Source organism: Crinia signifera, chromosome 19, assembly GCF_055691185.1.
Source record: "Crinia signifera chromosome 19, ASM5569118v1, whole genome shotgun sequence".
NCBI lineage: Eukaryota > Metazoa > Chordata > Amphibia > Anura > Myobatrachidae > Crinia > Crinia signifera.
Window position 1 is genome coordinate 47,554,897 of NC_139226.1, and position 23,534 is coordinate 47,578,430.

The 23,534-nt window shown below is 44.4% G+C and overlaps 1 protein-coding gene across 2 annotated transcripts in view; it reads right to left on the bottom strand.

The window, feature by feature from the left end:
- Positions 1-7,560: 7,560 nt before the first annotated feature.
- LOC146041827 (serine/threonine-protein kinase SBK2-like) overlaps positions 7,561-23,534 on the bottom strand; it is a 73,724-nt gene continuing 57,750 nt past the window's right edge. For both annotated transcript variants that reach the window (XM_083161712.1, XM_083161711.1), the window contains exons 2-4: positions 14,571-14,748; positions 11,552-11,754; positions 7,561-9,284 (exon numbers count right to left, since the gene is read on the bottom strand). In XM_083161712.1, coding sequence (XP_083017838.1) covers positions 8,724-9,284; positions 11,552-11,754; positions 14,571-14,736 — 930 coding nt within the window. In that variant the 5' untranslated portion in view covers positions 14,737-14,748 and the 3' untranslated portion in view covers positions 7,561-8,723. The remainder of the gene's footprint in view (positions 9,285-11,551; positions 11,755-14,570; positions 14,749-23,534) is intronic.

Genomic DNA, 23,534 nt, shown 5'->3' on the forward strand with positions numbered 1-23,534 from the left:
TTACATATGTAAAGCAGGCACGCGCTACGCTGAGAACAGCTAGAGCGGCACGCGCACAGTTAAACACAGAGTCTGGCAAGCTGCCAAGTTTCAAACACAGACTGTGCACGCGGTGGCGCCGTGAAACTACACAAGTACCATAAGCTGCACTGGAAAGCGGTCTTCAGTTCTGTAGGCAGCGGCAGACAACATTAACAACTCCAACAGGAACTGAGGCCCTTATTCTAGTTCACTCTTTCTGACAAAATATTTCTTAGATGGACAAAACCATGTGCACTGCAGGTGAGGCAGGTGTAAAACCCCACCCAAATCGAATTATCTCTGCACAAGTAACACCTGCCTCACCTGCAGTGCACATGGTTTTGTCCATCTAAGAAATATTTTGTCAGAGTGAACTAGAATAAGGGCCTCAGTTCCTGCTGGAGCCTACTGAAAAATAGCCCTGGTTACGCGTCCTCCCAACTTTTTCATACCCCCACGAATACACGTCGGCGTGGAGTTGATCTTATAAAGTGTGGCGAGCCACCGAGGAGACGCGGAATACATGTAAAGTTATCCGTGTCCCCTCGCGGGGCTCGCTGTGCTCACCACACTTTATAAATTCAACTCCACGCCGACGTGGATAGTGGGGTATAAAAAGGTTGGAAGGACGCGTAACCACGCGGCTCGCCACTGTTCAGAGTGACGTAGATAGTGGGGGTGTGCATGTATGCTTTTAAAATGAAGTGCCATCACATGGGTGCTCATACAATGAAAAACGCATCACACCACAAATGGCATGCAATGCGATCTGCGGGCAGGCGTTCACTAAAAATTAACTAAGTAACATCGCTTATCACCGCAAAATTGCATGCGATGCGATTTTACTATGCAGAATAGCCCACTAAGCAAATGGCTTAGTGGGCGCCCTGCAAATACACAAGTACCGGGAAAAGTACTAAACAGATGACAGATGTGCGCTAATGCTGGTTTTATTAAATCAGCTGGCGAAATCAATGCAAAGTACAGAATTGGTGTATATTCAGTATTTATTAATATAACATTTATAACCATATGAAATAAATTAGATCAAAGACTCCTACTCAGTAACTTATTGTTAATATAAAAGATCAGCATAACAGGGTATAGAAATTAGGACTAAGGGTATATTTAGTAAAGGTTCATTGTGCCAGAATTTGCAAAATTGGGGATTTACTAATGGCAAAAGTTGGATGGAAAAAAATAGGGGGCATTCATACACAGGTGAATTTTCAACCCATTTTTTGGCCGAATTTGACTGGCTCTATTCAATCCAGCATCTGCGAAATGTATGCAAATGTGAGTATCTTAATAATTTATGTCCCAAAAGGAAGCGGCATTGGCGAAAACGTACTTAATATCGGCAAAAACGCCCGTGACTGAATATATTAATTGCCAAAATTTTTTATTTTTTTTGCCTGCTCAAGAATTTTGTCTGAATTTGAAACCCCCCCCCCCAAAGTCTTAATTATGATGCCTATAAAAGTAGAGGAGATGGACAATATGCAGATTGTTTCACAAACAAGTGATTATCAGTGAATTGCACATGCTTCACACTGTGCGTGCGTCACACGCGAAGAGTGATTCACCTCGCATCGTTACCTTCACATAGAGTTTGTGACCTTTGATGGGGGAATGGTGTGAAAGATGCAGGCATGTTGCTGACTGCGCTGGCGTATCCTTACTCGCACAGCCTGGCTGTGGTCTCTCTGTGCAGACTGCAATGTTGTGGGATAGTTTCTTTTCTCAAGCTGATGATAATCAAAGGTTTGCATGTGTGCTGCTAATTTTAACAAAAAATCAAGAAACACAATGATTTCTAATTAAAAAGGGACCCTGATAATAACTGACAGACTTTAGCTTTCCAAAATCAGACATTGATTTAAAAACAAAAAAATACTTATAGAAATCTTCCTTTCTCTGCATATGTTACATTTGCCCCACCTGCAGCGCAGCATACTGTAGTTTTGCCCATTTTCGGAACAAATTTACCCTGAGATCATGTATGAATTAGTCCCAATGCTGATTGCTTACATGCTTACTTGCATGTCCAAACTCTGGCCCTCCTGCTCTTGTAAAACTATACATCCCAGCTTGCCTTGCCACAGTTTTAACATTCCCTAATAGAAAAACTGTAGCAAGGCATGATGGGACTTGTAGTTTCAAACAATAAAACAAAAAGTACTCTCTTTGTTTGGGGGCACACTTAATTAAAACTTAACCTTTAATTTTTAGTCATAAAAATGGTTTTATAATAAATTTGGACATAACATTAAACATACAGAACATATACACACACTTGTAGTTTCACAACACCTGGAGGGCCATAGTTTGGACATGGCTGCCTTACGCGTTTCCTTCACTAAAGTGAATATTTTCAAAGAACCAGCTGACCACATCATTGGAGGGATTCAGTATGAAATCCCGGCGTTCAAAATCTCGACCGCCGAAATCCCGACAAGGGGGGGACGTGGATCTCCCCCCCCCCCCCCCCCCCCTTGCGGGCTTGCTGTGCACGCCACGCAGCGGGCCCGGTGCCTCGCTCGCTCGGCACACTAATTTATTCTCCCGGGAAGTGTCGGAATTCTGAACGCCGAGATCCCGACCGCTGGGATTTAAACTGCATCCCCATTGGAGGGCCTGTGGCGTGACATAACAATCACATCTGACTATTTGCAAATAATTAGTATGGCTGTGTTCCATATTATTTTTCAGAAAAAATAGGTTCAGGAACTCAGTCTGGGGGTAGATTGATTAAATAAAAATAGAGAGAGATATATATCTGATTTAGAAACAAAGGCAAAACAGAAAGTGCATTTTGGCCCAGAACAGGTTCAGGCAGGGCCGGTGCAAGCCCCCCGCCCGCCCCAGGCAAAACCCCCCCCCCACGCCGCCGGGGGGACGGTGCGGATGATAATGCGGCACGTGGGGGGGGGATACTGCGATGCGGCACGGGGGTGTGTGCGGGCGATACTGCCGCGCTGAAATCCCCCCAGTGGGGAGCGGGCAGCACGGGGGGGGGGGGTGTCAGCTTTAATTAATGGGTGGGATGGGGGGAGGGAGGAGGATTACAGACTCGCCTGCTCCCCGCTCCCAGCTTTCTGGTACCTCTCTATGGTACCTCGGCGGCTCAGTACCGCCCTCCAGTGGCAAAGGCCTAGTCCTGCCTAGTAGTGACGCCGGCCCTATGTTCAGGTAATGTCATATTCAATTAAAGGTTCAGGAACTGAGTTCCTGCTGAAAAATAGCACTGGCTGTGTTGAAATGAACTTAATATATGTTATATTTTAATATGAGTGAGTGTAGTTTAAAAGTAAGTCGTCGTATTGGGATAGTGTTACATTATGGGGGTATTCAATCCGGGATTCCGACTGTCGGAACGTTTCGACAGTCGGAATCCCAGCCTTTTTGCCGGTTCCAACACTAACTCAACAGTTGGAATTCAATATTCTGACTGTGGAGCGCCGGAAAGTCCATAAATTGTCGGAATTGGATGCGTATTGTGGAAAAACGTCAGATCTGAAAGCTTTCAATGCTCTTGTTAACGGCAGCATTGAATAGGTGAGTGCAAATATATTTCCCCTGAGTTAAATGAAGGTTCAACTAATTAATTGTAGTGATGTAATACAATTAATGTGTTGGAAACCAAAAATGATTTCCAAATAAGACTAAAGTTGGTGCTTTGAAACCTGAAATGTGTTTTTTCAAGCTAAATACATTTGAAGTAGTTGAATCATAATAAATCCTTCGTATCATGAAAATCTGATTTTGGCAGTACGAGTTAGTACACTAGTAATAATAATGTAGTTATTAGGGCACTGATTAAAGTAATTAGAACTATACAGTATGCATTTATGCATTCTGGGTTATTTTGTGTAAGTGTAAATATGTTGGGCAGAAATCTGGTACATAATACTAGTACAAAGATAAGATGCATGTAGGGTATAATTTACACATATATGCCTTGCACTTGTCATTACTGGCCACACGGGAGAGTATTACACTGTCAAAACATAGAGTAAAAAGCGGTATAAACTTGGTCAATGGGTAACTGCAGGAGGGGGGGGGGGGGGTTAATATTTTATATATATACACATACATACCACATGAAAAGCCAGTGTTTGTCCCTCTGTACCTTACTCTGTAGGACTGTAGGAGACCTCACAGGCTAAGTGCTGCCTCTGATTAAAAACCCTCCCATGATGATGCTGCTACTACTGTCCTCCATGGGCCAGTTAAGCATGTAATGAGCTCCACCAATCAGAGCTCAGCACAAACCTCTCAGCCTCTGCCCTCTTGTGCAAAAGTGTCAACTCCCAGTAATGCACTGCACACTTGTGCAGTCAGTGTGCCTTGGCTCCCGATGCTCCGCACCATTAATCATTGTCACATTGGCAGATAGGTGAAGCTATCTGCCACTCCCATGCACAAAACCTTTAGCTTAAAAAAAGAAATAAAAAATATATGCAGACCACAGGGGGCCCCTAGCTAGAAGGGGGCCCAGGAGTACTGACCCCCCTGTGCCCCCCCCCTTTAATCCGGCCCTGATGATGGGGAGTAGCTGTGCTTTCCCTGTGTACATTTTATATGGGTACATTGTGTTTATATGCAGATGACTGTGAGGTTGTCCTTCAATACATTCAAGTGATACTTAAAATTTGCGTCTAATTTAGTAATACATTTCTATTGATCTGTGGTAGGGAAATAAACATATATTATTAGGTGCAATAGTGGATGTTACCTGTGGGCTGCAACTTCGCCCACAAGTAAAATCCACCACTCCAAACAAGTGTCAGTAACGCAGATGCAGACAATGGCAGGTATTGAATGCTGTGGGCAAGCAGGACTTCCTGCTCACTGTCACCACTCACCCTATCAATATTCAACGCACCCCCCCCCCCCCCTCATATGCCAATTCCCCCTCGCTCCATTTTTTGAGCGAGGGGGAATTGGCGTATGTGGCTCAAGAAGCAGCGAGACTTGAGGCTAAAAACAGCGAGTTTTCTGCATTAGCCGCAGGTCTCGCTGTTTTGGGGAATTCTCGCCGTCCTGTGACGGCGAGGATTTCCCCAGAACGTTGAATAGAGCGAGTGGCCGGCGCGGGGGTTAAACAGCAAGGATCGCTGGTTTTCTGCAATCCTCGCTGTTTAACCCCCTCGCCGGCCGAATTGAATACCTGCCATGGACTGCACTTACTTCAATCTGACTGGCAGTGGCTCTACAGGCAGTACCATCGGGATGTGTTCCGCCCTCTGACACTGCCAGACCAGGCAGCTATAAGCAGAGAGATGGCTTCCTGTAGGAAGCTATTCCCTGCCTGATTGTCAGCCCTAGCCAGCTTCTTTGGGCTGCAGCTGGTGCAGTACATAAAAGCCAGGGGTTTGCACTTGCGCAGGTCTCAATGCCCACCAGACCGAAGGCTGACTGTCTTCAACCACGGGTAGTGGCAGTACCCCTACTACAATTAGGTAGGAACCCCCTAGGTGCAACCCCTGGGACTCGCTTTAAGACCAAGCTAGAAGCCATTGCAAGCATTTGATTTTAATGGGAAAGCTTTCTCTCCATTACTACCCCATAGAACACAATATTGTAATGGAGTAACTTTGTTAGTTTGATTTCCACAAACCTGCACAATATAAGATGATTCAGCGAAATCATCCTGGTTTTGGTTTAAATTTACAGGAAAATTTCAGAGCTTGTGCTGCCAGTTCCATAAACGGCACCTATTACATATACCCCATATTGCTCACCCTGCGTCACCCGCTGTCATCACTACAGAAGCTAAACATAGGGCTGAACGCTACCAAGCTTCCAAAAGAGTTAATATAACAGTATACTGTTACTGCTGCAGCCGCTGATTAATAAGGCATAACATGGCCAAACTAATTAAAATGAATACAATTATATAAATTAACCGCTGTAGTTTCTGAATGTGTTAGTACAACATTGTCACAATGGAATATATGACCTCTCAATATAAATATATTTATAGCAGTATAGAAATATACACGTGCAATCAAGTAGATTAAATTCCCTCTAATTTGAGAAGCTGTAATATGTGCAAATGTGTAAGATCAAGTAATTCTATTATGAGAATGTACTATAATAATATTGATCATATATTATACATAGTTGCCGACCCTCCCGCATTTAGCGTATCCAGTTTTTTGTTCCGGTCTCACGGGAATGTGTAGGATCCTCCCTTTTTTTTAGCCTGCCTGGCAAAAAAAAAAGTGACAGGGCAGACGTCACGGCTGTCCGGCCGGGGATCTCTCGGCAGTGGCGGCAGCGCAGCAGGGGCCAGCCATGGGAGCAAGAGCATCAGAGGGAGCAGCAGAAGGCAGCGCCGTAGATGAGATGGTAAGATAGCGGCTAGCTGCTTAGTGCTTCCCTCCTGCTTCTCTCCCTCTGCTCCCCACTATTTTTTCTTTAATAGGGTTTCTTTTAAAAAGTTCTATGGTACTATCTCAAAATGTAATTTCTATAGCTCCGCCCATGGCCATGCTCCATTTTTGTGCCATAATTGGGACGGGGCCATCAAAATTAGAGTTCCTACGCCCCCTAATTAACTGCCCTCTCCCTGGTCTCCCGCAAAGGGGAGATGAAAAGTCAGCAAGTATGATATTATAATAATAAATTAATTGTACCTATATGTATGAATGAGTTTGAAGAAACTCAGGGAGCCCGAGGTGTGCTCCCACCACCACCAGTGCTGTGCCTAAACACGTGCAAAGGGGGCAGCCGTACGAACGTGTGGACCCTCTCCCAAAGGAGAAAGGCCCCATGGTTCCCCTAACCCCCCTCAACCATAAGGCCGAGGAAGGGAAAAAAGGGATCGGTGGGTCCTCTTCGCCGAAGCTCAGAGAGACCCGCGTTTCCTCCACCCCCGGAAGGGTTTTGGACGGTGGGTCCTCCGCACCCGAAGGTTTGGAGATACCCGCATAGGCTTCCCTCCGCCTTGCGGCTCGGGGTTGCCCTCGAGGGGACCGGGACTCTCCCCAAAAGGTGAAGAGTCCCAGTCACGTTTGGGGAACGGAAGGCCCGTTAGGGACAGCCGCACTACCCAAATCAAAAAAACGTGACAAACTAACGAAAAACGTGAAGTGCTCAAAAGTGCAAATCAAAAAAAGAAATAAAAAGAGGCCCTCCAACTATCTCAATAATAATTATAAATAGACAAGAAAGATGCTGGCGTTCCGTACTACACATATTGTACATGGTACTAGCTGCGAGGAAATATTAATGCCATATATGTATACATACAAGAGTATATCTGTGTTGTATGCACCTTAAGAACACTGTATGAATATAAAAACATACTAAAGTCATAGAGAAATGTCCACATGGATTTAAAAGTACTTTCTAGTAATTAGGATAACATACCTCCCAACTTCTTAAGCATGGAAATAGGGACACTCGTGCGGCTGAAAGGGGGGAGTGACCTATGCTAATGAGGATGCATCATATGCAAATGAGCCACCATTGGGCCACACCCCTGTTTTCCGCCCTCTACAATGCTGAGTATTATATAATAAATATATAATAAATAATATAATAGCCTCCCTCCTCCCCAAGGCGTTTGGGTGTGCGTGTCCTGGGATGGGCTTAAAAGCAAAGCAATACCTTATTCTGAGTTCTGGGTACTGCATGGTGCCTGTGATAAACACAGCGCTGCCAATCCCCGGGAACTTGCAGCCTGCACATATGTTACATACATCCCTGCATGTATGTTCATATGTGTTAACTGGCTCTCCCTGCATGTTGTGGTGTGAACTCCAGCCGCCAATCCTCTGTAGTAACAGATTCTGTTCCACATATATTGATCTTTAGGGCCACCGGGGTCCCATTAACTCACCAAATTCTTCAAAGAAATGAAAAACTTTTATTACATCACCATTTTCGCAGTCTTTATCTCCTTACTCGCAGGTAAGTTTGATGTTGACGTTTCGGCCACGTATGGCCTTTATCTAGACTGCAACTGTAAACAAGCTTTCAGTTCCAGACCCATTTTTCGTGGGTCTGCGGTGAGGGGCAGGGCTAAAATGGTGCATATAGCCATTTTAGCCCCTCCCCAATCCTTAGGAAACACTGCCATCTGTTGGCAGGATGTGAAACTACATCTCTTTCTCTCTCACACATGCGCAAACACAAAAGGCAGACTAGCTTTGGAAGCTTTTGCTGCGAGTGAGGTTACTTAATAAGAATCATTATACTAACTAGCCACACCCAATAAAAAAATATAGTGTTTTATATATGGGAGCTTAATAAGAATAATAAATATTTAGCATTTTTTTTTTTTTTTTGTACACATAACCCTTATTTATATCTCTGGAAATTCCATTTACCTATTCCATTGCTCTGTAATCATATAGTTGAGTTTCTACATGTTACTTACAATTAATTATTGTAAGGAGTTCATAATATTAAGGAATGAGAGACTATAGTAGTAGGTGGTAGAATGACCCTGGTAGTAATTAGCTACAGTACATGGACCTTTACATGACTATGGGTACAGAGGTTAAACTACATTCTTAGCGGAAGGGGTCCATGGTTGGAACAGTGTACACAGATAAAGTAGCGGGGTATCTACTCTTACCAGAATAGGGCACTTGTCAGTTGGAAATTATATATTTATGTAGCTGCATCACTAATTTAATTTCTGTTGTTCAAATGTCTTGGAACACTTTAATAAGTTTACATTCATTTTATACATTTGCCAGCGATTTCCAGTTATCCACTCTCCATGGGTAGTTCAAATACCATAATGCTTTGTTCACAGGACTCCTTTCGGATGGATTCAAAGCCATTAACTCGCGGAACATTTCCATAGCCTCTGGTGTGAGTATCCTCCAGTGCGAGGATAAATCATCTTTCCTGCCAGTTGTTTGCCAGACAATGAAATCTTCGAAGAAAGGGTCACACGGTAGTGTCTTCTCCCATGGGAAATATCCAGTCATTAGACAAAAGAGGAGAACGCCAAAGGCCCAGGCATCTAATGTGAAATCAATGGGCACCGCTTCCCCATTTTGGGAATTGCTTAATTCTGGTGCGGTGTACGGTATGATGCCGGATACGAGTTTAAGCAAGGTGCCTTTGGGACGCGTCAAGCCGAAGTCTGTTAGTTTAATTCTTTGACACTGAGGACCAAAGAGTAGAACATTTTCGGGCTTGACGTCTCGATAGACCAGGTCTCTGCTATGAATGAACTCAAGTGCGCTGACTAGCTGAGTAGCATACAGCTTGGCAATAGGCTCTGGTACTCCTTCCTGTTGTAACAAATAAAAGGTATAATGCATTAAGTTAATAAAAATATTGACAATCGCCTAATACATCACTTAGATAAACTACCGGGGCCTGATTCAGAGTTGCAGAGAAGTCAACCGCATTTTGTGCTTGGATATAAATGCAGATCTTACTGAAGTGAAGAAGAGACACTAAGAGGAGCAGGCTCTGTGCTTGCTGAAGACAGGGTGAGAGGGGATGGAACAAACAGAGGAGGGCAAGCTGCTGGAGGGACACAGGGTATGGAGCTGCTAGAGAAAGTGTGTATGAGCAGCACAGGTGTGAACATTATGGGCCTTATTCTAGTTCACTCTGACAAAATCCTTCTTAGATGGACAAAACCATGTGCACTGCAGGGGGGCAGATGTAAAATGTGCAGAGAGAATTAGATTTGGGTGAGTTATTTTGTTTCTGTGTAGGGTAAATACTGACTGCTTTATTTTTACACTGCAATATAGATCTCACATTGAAGTAAATCCCCACCCAAATCTAATTCTCTCTGCACATGTTACATCTGCCCCCCCCCCCCCCTGCAGTGCACATGGTTTTGTCCATCTAAGAAGGATTTTGTCAGAAAGAGTGAACTAGAATAAGGCCCAATGTGTATAAGGGGCACTACTGTGTGATTTAGTATGAATCAAGGGCACTACATGTGGTGTAATGTGTATAAGATTGTGCTACTGTGTGTTGGGGGGGGGGGGAGTCGGTGTTAGGGAAAAGGAGCCTGTATATAACGTGGATATGGTGTCAAAAAAGAATTACATTTATCTAATCGGACACATGTAGCATAAAATAGTTAAACCTACAGTATTATAAAGGGCAACAAGGAGGGGCAGGTGGCACAAATAAATAAACATTATATAAGGGGGCAGGTGCCACAAGAAAAATTAACATAATCAATAATGGGATGGAGCAGATAGGCACGTGTGCCTTATATGGGGCAGCATGGACGGTATAGTGATTAGCAATTCTGCCTCACAGCACTGAGGTCATGGTTTTGAATCCTACCATAACCCTAACTGTGTGGAGTTTGTATATTCACCCCATACTTGCATGGCTTTACTCCGGGCACTACAGTTTCCTCCCACAATCCAAAAATATACTGGTAGGTTAATTGGCTCCCAACAAAATATTAACCCTAGAATGTCTGTGTGTGCGTGTACATGTGGTAGGGAATATATATTGAAAGCTCCAGTGCTATGGAAAATGTGTGCACGATATAAGAAACTGTTAATAAATACAATACATTTATGCCAAGGAGGACTTTTAGGGCCTTATTCTAGTTCACTCTTAGAGGCAAATTCCTTCTTAGATGGACAAAACCATGTGCACTGCAGGGGGGCAGATGTAACAGGGGCAGATAGAATTAGATTTGGTGAGTTTCTGTGCAGGGGAAATACTGACTGCTTTATTTTTACACTGCAATATAGATCTCAATTTTAAGTAAAACCCCACCCAAATCTAATTCACTCTGCACATGTTACATCTGCCCCACCTGCAGTGCACATGGTTTTGTCCAGCTAAGAAGGAATTTGCCTCTAAGAGTGAACTAGAATAAGGCCCTTAGTCTCAGTCCTACCCGGGCCGTCGATATCAGACACACCAGCCCTATGCCTGGTGCAAAAGATCCCCCTGAATTTAGATGGATCTCTGCATATGGTCATCTCTTCATAGCCCACAATTGATGCCTACATGCCCACGACATGTATGCGCAATGCTACAAAACATGCGCCCCCTTGCAAGAAAATGATGTTATCCTGTTGACAATTTCAGTTCTGCCCAAGGAATGTCTGCTCCATCTTGCTCAAACCCCTACTGCTTGAGGTATAAGACCAGGTGGCATCCTATGTACCGGTGTGTATAATTACTAAGGGAACAGCGGGTGGCTGTTATATGCAGAAAACCTTCTCTTGTGGCTCTAGGGGTCTAAAGCTGCATCCAAGGACACAGCCAGTGGCTGATCAAGAAAATGGGGCCTAAATGCCCCCCTCCCCCTATTTTATGAAACGCTGCTTGTTGCCTCCCACAAATGCCAGCAGCATTTGAATCATGTTGCGGGTTTTGGGGCACCACAAGCGTCATCGAAGGACTGGATCCGCAACTGTGCAGTGCAGCACCTGCACATAGGCAGATCAGAGATATTCGTCTTACTGTGAAAAATGTGTCCAGCGTCCACCAGTAAATCAGACCCGATATCAAACTATTGTTTTACGTGTATAGATTTTGTGATAGTAGTTTAGGAAGCTCTTACTCTTGGCTTTATAATGGAAATAAGATCTTTATGCAGAGCAGCTTCATACAAGAATCCATAGTGCTCCGAAGATTCAAATGCAATGCCGAACATTCCAATGATATTTGGATGAGTTGACAATGAAAGCGCAACACAGTATTCATACAGGAAGCTCTGGCGCTTGGTAAAAGTCTTCGGTAGGAGCTTTAAGGCCATTGGCGTTCCTTAAAAGAAAAAAGTATAATAAACATAAAGAAGTTGGAATGTGAACTTTGTTTCATACACAGACACATATCACCAGATACCAAGCATAGGAGACAATGGGCAGCATGGACGGTGGGTGTAATGGTTAGCATTACTGCCTCTCTGAGGTCATGGGTTCAATTCCCACCATGGCCCTAACTGTGCGGACCCAAAGGGGTGAGAATAATCATTTGATGATCACTGATTTCGGGCTCACACTCAAGGCAGCGAATCCTTTCGCAGTGTTGCGGGGAAATTCGTTGAGTAGCGGGGGACATGCAGCGTGACATGGCTCGCAAAGCATCCAGAATTAGAATCACCTTAATATCAATGTTAATAATACATTTAGCTACTAGATGGCAGTAGAGTCACATCTAGCGATACAAGCACTTGATTAAAAAGACAAGATAATTTAATAATTTGACATATATAATCCATAGAGATAAGAAAGAACAGGATGCTAATGAACAAGCTATGGGAAATAGTGTCTACCAGACACTTTAATACAGCTGCACATTACGTTACTGTCATTCCCAGACTATAGTATATGGAGCATTTTTATATTGTGCAGAAAGATGTAGAGGCTTATATGGGGCAGCATGGACAGTACCTGCAAGTTGCCTGTATTTTCAAAGTGGCAACCATTAAAAAAGCAAAACCAATCTGTTTTATCTTTTTAAATGATTGCTGCTTTAAAAATAGCCTATTGCATAAGTATCTTAAAGTTGGGATGGACGTGTCCTGGCTGAACTCTGGATTGCAGTATAAATATAACATAATGTTCAGTATTAGTGGGACATTAGCCTGATTCAGACCTGACCGCTAATTAGAGAACTCAAAAAGCAAGCCATTATCGAAAGACTGCGCAGGTGTACCATTAGCATCGCACATGCATGTGTGAGGGTGAATAGGAACAGAAAATGTGTATGGATTGTAACAGGCAATGCGTCTGGACTTTGATTGACAGGAAGCAGGGCTGGCGCCACCCCTAGGCAAATCTAGGCATTTGCCTAGGGCGCCAGCCACTGGAGGGCGGCACTTCGACTCTCGCATGGAGGCTGCAGGGGTGTCCGTGCCGGGTACCTGCGGCACTGTGTGATCTGGCGGCGGGGTCCCTGCAGTGATGCACGCTATCCGGCAGCCAGGCGGTGGCGCGGGAAGCGCTGCTGGGTTTGAAAACATTCCGCATGCTGATTGGCTGAGATTCAGCCAATCAGCGTGCGGCGAGTTTTCAAACCCATCAGCGCTTCCCGCGCCGCCGCCTGGCTGCCGGATAGTGCGCATCACTGCAGGGACCCCGCCGCCAGATCACACAGCGCCGCAGGTACCCCCCTGTAGGCACCGGGGCGCCCCACCCCCCCTCGCCTGGGGCGCTCCGGTGCCTTGCACCGGCCCTGACAGGAAGATGGCATTTGGGGTGGAAACCTTCTGTATTCTGGGTGTGTCGGGAATAACGGAGGCGTGCCCAGGTGTTTATGGTGAGAGTTTATGATGTCAGCAGTGACCACTTCCACCCTGTATCAGTCGCAGGTTAGTGGAAGCCTCAGAGTCACAATTGCATAGAAGGCAAAAACTCTTTGATGTTTCGGGAATTGCGACTGGATTTGCGAATGGAGAGCGGTTAGCGATCCATACGCAATTCTGTCGCACTTTAGCAATGGACGTCTTCTCTTTCTGTCTGGGTGGCAGCTTTCTCCCCCGCAGTCCATTGGGAATTCTCACATAAGCAATCAGGCTTGAATTAGGCCACACATACATAAACTGCCAGTAAGTCTTCTGCCAGCAAAAGTTACGATGAGGATAAGCATAACAGTGCCCCTTACCCCTAACAGATGCTTTCACAGATAACTAAATCACTGAAACTGGTATAGGTAATCCAATGTGGGGACCACAGCAGCGGTGTGTCGCACATTAAGCCATTAAAGATAACCTGCCTGATTATAATGACATAGATGAGTGTAACACAGAGTAAAAGCAATGCATTCAGTAAAAGTTGAAGATGCCTGTAAAATATATACAAGAAAGTCATCAGAAGGGGAATAATCCCTTTAAATGTCCAAAATGAACTTAACTAATTGTCTTTTACATTTTCTTTATCTGTGTTGTTGTTTATGCCAATTATAGGAATCTGCAGCTACTGACAACATAATAAATGGGGTGTACACACGGGGTGATTTCAGGGCATTTTCTAAGCCATCTGACTAGATGGCTAAGAAAATGCCCCTACATCGCTCATTGTAAAGTGGCCATGTTACATCAGCCCCACCTGCAGTGCACATTGTTTTGTCCATTAGCAAACCAAATATGCTGTGCGAGCCAACCTGAATCACCCCAAATGTTCTCTATGGGTATAGATACACCAAGCTTCCTATATTTACCCCATGGTGCCTTAATTGTTTTGTTTTCCCCCAAAAATGTAACAGCTGCATAATATGTGCAAGTTGAAATCAGGGAGATTGCTAGACCCTTCAGGGAGTCATGGAGATTGCTACTATTTCTGGAAGTCTCCTGCAGAATCCATGTTTCAAACTGTTGAGAGGCACCAGGTCGACATCCTCATACTGTTGACAGATTCAAAATGTTGACAACTTAAATGTCAACAACTTCAGAGTGCCGACAGCTAGACTGTGGATGGGAGAGTCATTTTTGTATTTTAGGCTTCAGTGAGCGGTTGTTGAATTTTAATCTTGCAAATTAAGATATTCATATCTGCATACACAAGTCTGTATACAGGTGACTACAATAAGTCAATGTGTTCCCATGATCTGAGCAGCAGCTTGATCCACATTAAGCTTACCTCTTTGCCGATGGATTACTAACGTGACTTGGCCATATTTTCCTTTTCCCAGTTGCCTGATGAATTTGTAGTGATCTTCTACTTCCATCTTCACCAGATTCTGAGCAGTGATTTCCATCATCTCCTCTAGCATTGACGTTGCTGCTTCTCCATTGTTTGGGTCCATGACTAGTTTGTCCTAATAGCAAGCAAATAGAGAACAAATGTCTAACACAGTATATATTCCATACCTTATCATTAAGGCTGACATAAAACAATCTCAAATGAAATAATTAGGTCCGCCTGTCAATCTTTTACATGTCAGTGAGTAATGGCTACACCTGTGCTCCTGCCGGGTGACTTGGAAACCTTGTACCTTCTAATGCCCGACTTGCACATTTCTTCTTGCAGCCCTGTAGGCTGGCAGCATTGTAAATTATAACAATCATCATCATTGTTAGTAATGTAAACAATTATATACAATATACTCCTTGAAGAAAGGCCAGAACAGAAAACCCCTGTACACCTGATTTTCTGAGTGTGAGCAATTCTAAATCTTCTGATTTATAAATAGTTAAAACAATAAAACATGCAAATATTATTACAATGTTAATTTATTGGTTGAAGAATCTCTTGCTGTGCATTCAGAAGGCACAAACGGAACAGGGGGGCACAGCCAGGGCCGGTGCAAGGCACCGGAGCGCCCTAGGCGGGGAGGGGGAGGGGCATTTCAGTGCCCTGGCGGTGTCATTGTATCAGGGGGGGGGGGTCGGGGGCGCTCCGGTGCCCGTGCGGTGTCATTGTATCAGCCCCCTACTCACCGCCAGGCCGCCCATCTAAAATGGACTGTCTGCCAGGACTGTCCGCTGCTGTTCTCTCCGCAGCTCCAGGCGGACCTTCTGTCTCCGCCTCCCGACTGCCGATGAAGTAGAAGCCGCTGAAGATTGAAGACTCGGCCGTGTTTGCGCTACCGCAGCATCATTCCAGGGGGGGGGGGGGGGGGGCCTGCTCCGGTGCTCACTCGCTCCCCCTTGGGGGGGGAGGGGTGCCGCTCCACATGGGGGGGTTGCCAGGGGCAGGGGGTGTCGGGTGATGCGGCGGCGGGGGTCCCTGCTCCAAAAATTCCGCCCTCCAGTGGCCGGCGCCCTAGGCAAATGCCTAGAGCTGCCTAGTGGTGGCGCCGGCCCTGGGCACAGCAGATTACAAAACGACTATAGACAGTAAGCTTGCGAGCAGGGCCCTCCTACCTCCATGTCGGTTTGTATCTACCCAGTTTGTTTCATCACTGTTGCTTCCAATTGTAAAGCGCAACGGAATATGCTGCGCTATATAAGAAACTGTAAATAAATAAATAAAAACTAAAAAATAAATACAATTTGCAAAAAAGAGCTGACCGGTGTCAATATATACGTTTATAGTGGATTATTTTGCATGATCCAGTGGCATATCGGTGGAGAAACACGTTTTCTGGATGCTTAGGGGTAAATTTACTAAATCTTATAAAAATGAAATGTTGTGATGTGATGTTGGCCATAGAAACCAATCAGATCATTTCTCTACTGCATCCTAGAATATGATCGAATCGAAATTGTTGCCATGGGTAACATTTACCTATTAATGTCCTCTTATTAATGATGAAATTAATCCAAAGGGAGCTAAACAAAGTATAATGTGGGGAGTCCGGCGGTACCGTAAGTGTACTTAGGCAGCATCTAATTGAATCAACCCCTATGTTTTAGCAGGGAAGTTATACAGTTATACAGTACAGTTGGTTGTTATTGCAGAAAGATTATTATACTTATCTAAATGTGCCATTATAAATACAATACTCTAGGAAAACATCTTCCTAAAAGCCCTTCCAAACCTTCATTTGCATCCCATTAAGCCCAAGTGCAATAATATGTGCCACACATCAGGACACCCAAATCTCTATATAGTATAAACTGAGATAGTCTGTACACAAATTATTGTTATGTATAGAAGCACTAATTTATTTGAATAACTAAAATAGGAAACCATAAACTATCACAGTCGGGTATTTCATCCAGTTATTACCATATATCTTCTATTTCCTATATACTGTACAATACAGAATAGTTGTTTGGTCTTCACATAAATCAAAATCACTTATTACCACTAGAGGGAGCACACTCAATTACTAAATACCAAAAGATAAGGATTACTTATTTGAATGTGTGGTTCCAGGTCTCTAGAGGCCCATACACACTGGGTGATTTTAAACTGAAAGCAGCTCAATTTTACCATTTGAGCTGCTTTCGGCTCAAAAGCCACCCAGTGTGTATAGACCGGTGATGAGCGGTGAGTGCTGATGCGTGCTGGTATTACCAACATATGAGCGGTGGGGTGGATTGCTTTTCATCTTGTCCTGCTATGGAAAGCCGTGTACCCCTGGGAAAATTGTTTGAATAGGCGAAAATCGCTCAGTGTGTATGATTTTCAGCCCAGCGATTTTCCCCGTTATCGCAGTGTATACATGCTGGGCAAAAACGTCCAGTGTGTATGCACCTTAAAACCTGTGTGTGTTTTTTTAAGTAGTTTTTGATTTTCAGATGGATTGTGGTCCTACACAAACAAATAATGTAGGCAAATATAGTATATACAGTGTGAGTTAGGTTGGATGGTCAAAGGAACTAGACTCATCCTTTAGTTCAGGGTGATCAGTGTTGGACAATTTTTTTGCTATTGTCCTTTGGTACTAGCTTGACTAGTGTTCATTCTAGCACCCGCTATATTTGAAAACCCATGCAGTTCCTCTTCCCTGACTGGGGTGTCACTGTCTGCTCTGGTGTTTCTAGCACAGGTCTGGTTTGCATATTAGTGCTGATATACAGACCACACTGTGCTAGAAGCACTACAGCAGACAGCGACACCCCAGGCAGGGAAGAGGAACTGCATGGGTTTCAAATATGGCGGGTGCTAGAATGAACACTAAGCTTGACAATGGATGAACTTGCTTGTGTCTACACTTTAGTAGTGAGCAGAGGTTGGCGTTTGATACAAAAGCTGTCAGGAGTGGCATGTAATAATTATTCTGGTAGGCGTGGGTATGTGAGGGAAAATCTGGTAGGCAGAGGGATATATATGTGGTTTTAGGATCTAAAGAAACTAAAATATGTTATTTTTAATCAATGTCTTAGGATGGTCCTCGTCATCCCCAGTGTGTCCCCTGGCATCCACGGTGGCCTTCGGAATTCTCTTCAGTGGCATCTCCGGGCCCAGGGGTGCATTGCACGAGTGCACACCTGTGACGTCACCGGCGTGCCCACGCACTCGCACAATGCACCCCTGGGTCCGCAGATGCCGCTGAAGAGGATTCCGAAGGATACCGGGGGACGAGGTAAGTATGAGAAAAGAGGCTGTGGGAAAAGGAAAAAAAACCTGAATATTCTAAAAAAACATGTTTTTTTTTCCAAATATTTCGGTTTTTGGAATATACGCATAAGGGAGACTCAACCTGTATACCATTTTGTGTGAAACACTGTGCTCTATATGAAAACCTAATTTTAAACACTTAAGTTAGAACATTCTTACTCCTAACATGACACTGAGAAATGGAATACTTTGACAGGTAAAAAAAAAACAACACAAAAAATAAAAAAATAATCGGGCATCCACGGTGGCCTTCGGAATTCTCTTCAGTGGCATCTCCGGGCCCAGGGGTGCATTGCACGAGTGCACACCTGTGACGTCACCGGCGTGCCCGCGCACTCGCACAATGCACCCCTGGGACCGCAGATGCCGCTGAAGAGGATTCCGAAGGATACCGGGGGACGAGGTAAGTATGAGAAAAGAGGCTGTGGGAAAAGGAAAAAAAACCTGAATATTCTAAAAAAACATGTTTTTTTTTTCCAAATATTTCGGTTTTTGGAATATACGCATAAGGGAGACTCAACCTGTATACCATTTTGTGTGAAACACTGTGCTCTATATGAAAACCTAATTTTAAACACTTAAGTTAGAACATTCTTACTCCTAACATGACACTGAGCAATGGAATACTTTGACAGGTAAAAAAAAAACAACACAAAAAATAAAAAAATAATCGGGTGCAATTTCAACTGATAATTTTCCAATTTAAACAGCTAAGAATAAATTTACTTGATATAATTAACTCTAACTGGACATATATAAACATACATACTTATGTGACAGATAAATCAGAAATAGAATTATACCCCTTTCACACCGTACTTGTAAAACGGTATATTGACGTTTTTTTCACATTTCAACACGTTTAAGGCTGCAGTGGGAAAGTGCCAGAGTTGATTTACCGGTTAAAGATAACCGGTATTTCAAAACGTTTGAAACGGTATTTAGCAAAAAACAACAGATTACAGACCTGTAATAGGCTGTCCCCTGCATTCTGCCTTGAAACGTGTTGAGGGGATTAAAACGGGTTGACTGATGTGAATGGTATTTAAATGGTATTTAAAACGGTAATCTACTGCAATGTCAAGGCTCAGACCCGTTTTAAATACCGTTTTAAAATACCGTTTTTTAAAACGTTTAGGCAGTGTGAAAGTGGTATTACACAGGGCAATACTGGAACTTCCTGCCTTCTGTTTTTACACATTTCCACATTCAATTTAGAAAAATGTTATCTTTAAGTAACAGAGGCAGTGTCAGGAATTGCGGCGCTTGGTGTATTTTGGACCGCAGGACCACCACTGGGGCTGCCCGAGGCTACAGTTACTGGCCTGTTGTCCCTGTGCCATTTTTGCAGTTTATGGGTCTGCACAAGCGCAAGCACGTATGCAGACCCTGACATCAAAAGGCGGGGAGAGAGGGCTGGGCTGGTGATGGTGCTGGACCATAGGAATGCCCAGCGTTTAAGGAGTGCCCCCATGAAAACGCTGGTCGTTCCAGTGGGGTACACTGGTGGGCCAGTACCTGCTGGGGGGCAGGCAAATGACATCACAGGACGTCAGCCAGTAATGTAACAATAGCTCCGCAGACCCTGCGGTGGCTTGGAGGCGCTAGGTAAGTTTGGGCACTGCAGGGTCTGCGGAAACTATTGCTGGGGGTTGATAGGGCCACCACTGCCGACAAATCTGTCGCCCTCCCACTTCTCACCACTGCCGCCCAGTCCACTGCTGCCCACCGGGACCAGCAGATCTCCTGTAAGGTTGTCACTTGCAAAATGGGCGCCCCCTCACAGTAGATGGTTAATAAGGATGTTAGAGGAGGCGGCCATTTTGCAAGTGACACTCTAACAGGTGGATCTGCTGGTCCCGGCGTTCAGCAATGGACTGGGAGGCGGAGGTGAGAAGGGGGAGGTGGAGGTGAGAAGGGGAGATGGGGAGGGGGGGTGGCGCACAAATTTTAGTTGTGGGGGGGGGGCACCCTTATCATAGTTATGTCACTGATGTAAGCCGCGTGCAACATCTGCCGACCTGAATCAGGGCCCATTTCGATCATTCAGGTCATGCTGCTCAGCCCAGGATTCTCCAGCACAGGATGACCATCGGTTCTCAGGTCAATAACCATCACCATCTGATCCCAGACTAACCATTGGCTCCTAGGTGCATAACCATCAGCATTGGTTCCCGTTGGTTCCCTGGCCGATAACCATTGCATCGGTCCCCAGACTGACCCTTGATTCCCAGACTGACCATCGGTCCCCAGACCTATAACCTAGTAATTCTTCCTCACATGTAGTATATTATAGTGGGATGCAGTTTAAATCCCGGCGGTCGGGATCCCGGCGTTCAGAATCCCGACGCTGGAATCCCGAACGCCGAAATCCCGACACTTTCTCCCCCCGTGGGTGTCCACGACACCCCCGGAGGGAGAATAAATTAGTGTGCCGAGCGTAGCGAGGCACCGGGCCCGCTGCGTGGCGAGCGCAGTGAGCCCGCAAGGAGGGGCGATCCACGTCCCCCCCTTGTCGGGATTTCGGCGTTCGGGATTCCGGCGTCGGGATTTTGAACGCCGGGATCCCGACTGCCGGCTTTTCATGCCAAATCCTATTATAGTATATTAGATGGCTGGAGGTAGACCACCTCCTGTGCCAGGCTTTGCCATTTTCTCACTACCCATTTTCTCTTTCACCCATCTTTCTGTAACTGAGAAGTTTTCCCAGCTGCTTTCAGCAATCCTTTTCATCGTGTCCACTGCACTAGTAGCTACGCGCACCATGCTCATAGCTACCATTGTATAGCCAATGTCTACCTCCTCTTCCATTCTATCTCTAGCCTCATCTCTTCTCCTGTCAGTACCAATACTTGGGAACAATACAAGTTGTTCAAGGCGATGAGGGATTCTTGGAGCCTTGCTTATATCCCCCATGGGAACAGATGATTGGCTGCTGGCTGCAGCAACAATTAATCCAGGAAGTGAGTTACAGATGGAGCACGTGTCAGCCAGCCTGAACTATCGCCAGATCTCCTGAGCTGGCGCAGGCTGGTGGACAGGAGCTCTATCTGACGGGGAAGCGCGAGCGTCTTACACGATTGCGCTTCCTCATCAGCACAGAAGCGGGGAGCGGATTCCTTGCTTGTCTCTGGTTCAGGAAGATGGGCAGGGTGAGTGGGGGGTGTGGGCAGCTACGGGGCGCAGCGTCAGTATGGGACTTGTGTGCTTCTCGTGCGCACGCGCCCCTTTCTGGCCACTGGCCGCCGGTAGCGGCGGCTGCCGAATGTCGATAGAATTGCCAGGAGCAGCTCCAATGTGAGCTGCTCCATCTCTATCTCTATAGACCTGGATCATGTGACTTGTGCAGGGGCAAGTGGATTGGTGTCTGCAGGTGTCATGGTGGCACCCATGCAGAACAAGACCGGGCAGTCCTGAGGTTGCAACAGAGAATGGCATTGGGGACATCCTGTCATGGACGAAGATGGCACCGACAGCGGGTCTGCAGTGCAGTATACACCAGAACTCTGGTACCATGATTCCAGACAACTATATTTGGTAAAAAAACGTAGCCTTAGATATTACAAGGAATGTATGGTACAGTAGGTAATGAATTCTGGGCATTGGTCCTTGGATAGCAAAGACGATACACAAAATAGCAATGTTTTTTTTTGTGCAAATGGAGCAGCACTAGATAAAAAAAAACAATGGCTGAAAAAGCGTTATCTGGGAAATTTTTGTTGATCCCCAAAAATATCTTTTACATCCTATACAAAACCCAACTGTGACTTTTGAAGCATCTTAGAAATCTCTTCCATAAAAAAGATTGTTTTAAGTATTTATGCAACAGGTTCCCAGGACTATAAAAAATAAGGCATTTTTGCTGCAGCAGATATTCAAAAGTTCAACAAAAAGTAAAAAAAAAGAAAAAAAAAAGAGGAAACTATTTAAACAGGGGCTTTGTGTTCTTATAAGGAAGTTGTAAAGACGTTATTGGGGAACGTCAAACATCCCAAATACAAGCAAAAAATAGAATACAAAATAAATTCAAACATTCGGCTATTCGATGGGCTTGAAAATGCACTGATCGATCACAGAATATTTTCATCAAAATTGGGGAGGTGTTTGGAGAGGAGAAAGGAGAATAATTTCACTTAGACATTAAGAAGAGGGAACAATGAGGGGGTTAGGTTTAGGAGTGTATGAAACCTTATACTGATCCTACTTACCCCATGACTCCATATACATTCAGTGCACCCAATCCCCAGAGGAACCAGCCAGCGCAAACATTACATAGAGGTTCCGCCCTGCACTATATGGTCGGCACTGCAGCAAATTATCCTTTCCCATTGCAGTTAACCCCTTCCTGACACAGCATGTTTTTGCCTTCCTGACAGAGCCCTTTTTTTCAAATCTGACATGTATCACTTAAGTGGGGATAACTTTTTTTTGCTTTTACTTATCCCAGTGATTTTGAGATTGTTTTCTCGTGACACATTGTACTTCAAATTAGTGGTAAATTTGGGTCGATACAGTCTGTGTTTTTTTGTGAAAAATACCAAAATGTCGTAAAAAAATGGAAAATTTAGCAATTTGCAAAATGTTAAATTTTCTGCTTGTGAGACAAATAATCATACCACTCAAAATAGTTAATAACTAACATAGACCATATGTCTACTTTATGTTTCCATCATTATTTCAACTTCCTTTTAATTTTTTTGGACACTAGGAGGCTTACAATATGAATAGCAAATTTTTTTTTAGGGACCAGTTCAGTTCTGATGTGACTTTGAGGGACTTGTATGTGAGACACCCCCATAAATGATGCCATTTCAAAAACTGCACCCCTCACAGTATTCAAAACAGCATTTTGGAAGTTTGTTAACCCTTTAGGTGTTTCACAGGAATTAAAACAAAGTGTAGGTGAAATTTCAAAATTTCATTTTTTTTGCAGATTTGCAAATTTAATACATTTTTCTAAGGAACACAGTAGATTTTACTAGAGAAATGTGACTAAAAATTGATTCCCCCAATTCTTTTGTTTTCATAAATATCCTATATGTGGCCCTAGTGTGCACGTTGACCAAACCACAGGCTTCATAATAGAAGGAGCACCTACTTGATTTTGGAGCCTCCTTTTTATGAGATTATTTTTTAGGCACCATGTAGGTTTCTAGGCACCATAAGATGCTAAAAGTTAGGAACCCCCCCACAAGTGACCCCATTTTGCAAACTACACCCCTCAGGGAATTCATCTAGGGGTATAGTGTACATTTCAAACCCCCAAGGGTTTCACCAATTGTGGTACAACTGGGCAGTGAAAATGAAAAATTAAATTTTTTACACCTAAATGCAGTTCTGGCTCAAAATTTTTCATTTTCACAAGGAATGAAGGAGACAAAGCACCCCAAAATCTGTGCCCCAATTTCTCCCGAGTACGGCAATGCCTCACATGTGACCAAAAAATACCATTTGGGTGCATGGTAGGACTCAGAAGGGAAGGAGTGATTTTTGGATTTTGCAGCTCAGATTCTGGTGGAATGTTGGTGGGTGCTATGTCGCATTAGCAAGACCCCCCAAGCACCAATACAGTGATACCCCCCCCACAAGTGA